Source organism: Lactuca virosa, chromosome 7 (genome assembly GCF_052849685.1).
Source record: "Lactuca virosa cultivar CGN04683 chromosome 7, Lactuca_virosa_CGN04683_v6, whole genome shotgun sequence".
In the NCBI taxonomy this organism is placed as follows: Eukaryota; Viridiplantae; Streptophyta; class Magnoliopsida; order Asterales; family Asteraceae; genus Lactuca; species Lactuca virosa.
Genome location: NC_136432.1, coordinates 287,326,258 through 287,329,071, shown reverse-complemented (window position 1 = coordinate 287,329,071; position 2,814 = coordinate 287,326,258). Strand labels below are relative to the sequence as shown.

Here is a 2,814-nt window from a genome sequence, read left to right as displayed (position 1 = left end):
GACTCCATCTTCCCAGCTCAATGATCAAATTCAGTAACCCACAGAAGAAATCAATGGGTGTGTATGTAGCACGGATATATATTGACCCTTAAATTTAGATTTTTAAAAGTTAAAAGCAGTTTATATGACATTTTGACCCTTAGAGATATAGAGTCCCTTTTAATTTTTAGAGACATATATAACTATATGAGGGAAAAAGCTATACGTGCATGGTAGTACGGATATGGACTTTGCAAAGTGTATGTATGTGTTTCAAAAGGACAAAAGTGGATGAGGGGCTTATGAACGATGATCACAAGAACAAGATAGATAAACAAAGAGTCCAAATGCAAAGAACCAAACTGCCATTTGGCATATCGAATCATCACCCATTTCCCCCTCTTATCCCAGCTTGATAACTTTCTTTAGGCTGAAGGGCACAACACTTGTCGATCACTGATTCGATTGAATCTCACTTGGCATATTCCATTCCATTTTTTTAATAAGAAAAATAAATAAAAATCTATAAAGATCGCTCATCCTGCTTTCTTGATTTCTCGTCTTGTACTCAGCATCACCCTCACCATCTCCCTCATTAGTAAGCCATGTCAGCCTTCGTCGGAAAGTACGCCGGTAATATTACCTGAATAACCATAAAAAAATTCTTTACATAATTGTATTGTATATATAGTATATACTTATCGTTATATACTGTAATACTCGACTTATGGCTTGCAGATGAGTTGATCAAGAATGCCAAGTACATCGCCACACCGGGGAAGGGTATATTGGCTGCAGATGAGAGCACCGGAACCATCGGGAAACGTCTTTCGAGCATCAACGTTGAGAATGTCGAGTCAAACCGTCAAGCCCTCCGTGAACTTCTCTTCACTGCTCCAAACGCAGTGACTTACCTCTCCGGTGTCATTCTCTTCGAGGAAACTCTTTACCAGAAAACCTCCGACGGGAAGCCTTTTGTTGACGTTCTCCTTGAGGCCAATGTCCTTCCGGGGATTAAAGTCGATAAGGGTGTGGTTGACCTCTCCGGCACAAATGGTGAGACCACCACTCAAGGGTTAGATGGACTTGGTGCTCGTTGTGCCAAGTACTACGAAGCTGGTGCCCGGTTTGCGAAATGGCGTGCAGTGCTTAAGATTGGAGCGACTGAACCCTCGGAGCTGTCTATCCAACAGAACGCCCAAGGGTTGGCTCGCTATGCAATCATTTGTCAAGAGAATGGTCTTGTACCCATTGTTGAGCCGGAGATATTGACCGACGGAAGCCATGATATCAAGAAATGCGCATATGCAACCGAGATGGTGCTCGCTGCGGTTTACAAGGCTCTCAATGAGCAACACGTGCTTCTTGAAGGAACCCTCTTGAAACCTAACATGGTTACACCCGGCTCTGATAGCCCTAAGGTACGTACATCATACATAAATCAACAGAGCTGAAAATCTATGAAAAGGCATACATTTTATATCTTTCATTGATATAACAGGTGACACCGGAGGTGATTGCTGAATACACCGTCACAGCCCTACGTAGGACCGTGCCGGCAGCCGTGCCAGGAATTGTGTTTCTGTCGGGTGGTCAAAGCGAGGAACAGGCGACAGTGAACTTGAACGCGATGAACAAGTTGGAGGTGTTGAAGCCATGGACGCTGACGTTCTCATTTGGGCGAGCACTGCAATCGAGCACCCTGAAGACATGGGGAGGGAAAAAGGAGAATGTGGCGGCGGCACAGGCCGTGTTCTTGGCAAGGTGCAAGGCAAACTCCGACGCGACTCTCGGGAAGTACGAGGGAGAGGGCGCCGGTGGTTTGGCTTCAGAGAGTCTGTACGTGAAGGGATACAAATACTAACCAAAGCTATGCACGAAGTAGTGAAAAGAGTTGGGGGATAATCATGTTATTTTAATTGTTTTGCATCGATCTTTATGTTCATATCCTTACATTACAGCCCATACTTTGTTACTACCTACTCTCTATACATATCGATTGTTCTTCTTAGTTCATGCGTTCTATTTTCCTTATTATTAATGTTTTTATAGAAGATACCGCCTGTACCCTCTAATTTTACTTGAAACCATTTTGAGACATTTCCAACACAAACTAAAACTAATGGACCAAATTAATAGCATCCACAATCCATTAAACTTATATGAATTTAATCTATTGACACATCATCATTTTAATTACTAAACAACTTACATTAGTTTTCGTACAATGCATTGAACTCAATAGAGTTCAATAAAATATATATTTAAGAGTTAAAAGGTTTCTTTTTTTCCATTGAAGTGTTGAAATGACATTGAACTCCATATTTATTGAATGCGAACATGACATCCCACAATGGTAGAGTTTAATTCCTTGAATGTCAATTAGACATGCCATCTCATTCAACTCTCCCATTGCACTATGCATTGTGGATAGAATAATGTAAATATCCGCCGAGGTTGGCTTAACCTGACCATCCTTTATGTCTTGCAAGTACTTGGGACAACTTCTTTTCCAATGCCCCTTGTCATTGTAGTAAAAGCAAGTAGCCTCCTTCGGGCCAGAGGCAGGGGGCTTCAGAAGTAGATTTGCCTTTAGGGCCATTACTAGACTACCCGACTTAAGACTTTCCCTTCCAGTTCTGTTTTGAGGGAGCGTTCCTATTCTTCCCTTTCCCTTGCCCTATGGCCAAGACGGGAGCAGCAACAACAACAGGAGTGGAGGTAATACTCTTTCCCTTCATCCCACTCTCGGTGATTCTTAGCAAGCTTTGGAGTTGACTCAATGTGGTTTCCTCCTTGTTCAAATGATAAGTCATAACAAACTGATCATAACAG

The 2,814-nt window shown here is 42.3% G+C and overlaps 1 protein-coding gene across 1 annotated transcript; it reads left to right on the top strand.

The window, feature by feature from the left end:
• The first annotated feature begins 468 nt into the window (after positions 1–468).
• LOC145123586 (fructose-bisphosphate aldolase, cytoplasmic isozyme 1) lies at positions 469–1,990 on the top strand. Its single transcript, XM_079058795.1, has 3 exons — positions 469–612; positions 718–1,400; positions 1,481–1,990. The coding sequence occupies exons 1-3, from the start codon at positions 585–587 to the stop codon at positions 1,841–1,843; spliced, it is 1,074 nt and encodes a 357-aa protein (XP_078914921.1). The 5' UTR covers positions 469–584; the 3' UTR covers positions 1,844–1,990.
• Positions 1,991–2,814: the final 824 nt, after the last annotated feature.

What these genes read in the sequence shown, in the direction of transcription:
- LOC145123586 (XM_079058795.1), top strand. Translation starts at nt 585, where the DNA reads ATGTCAGCCTTCGTCGGAAAGTACGCCG. An exon ending in CTTCGTCGGAAAGTACGCCG is followed by an intron (nt 613 to 717) that starts GTAATATTACCT and finishes TATGGCTTGCAG; the next exon opens with ATGAGTTGATCAAGAATGCC. An exon ending in CCGGCTCTGATAGCCCTAAG is followed by an intron (nt 1,401 to 1,480) that starts GTACGTACATCA and finishes TTGATATAACAG; the next exon opens with GTGACACCGGAGGTGATTGC.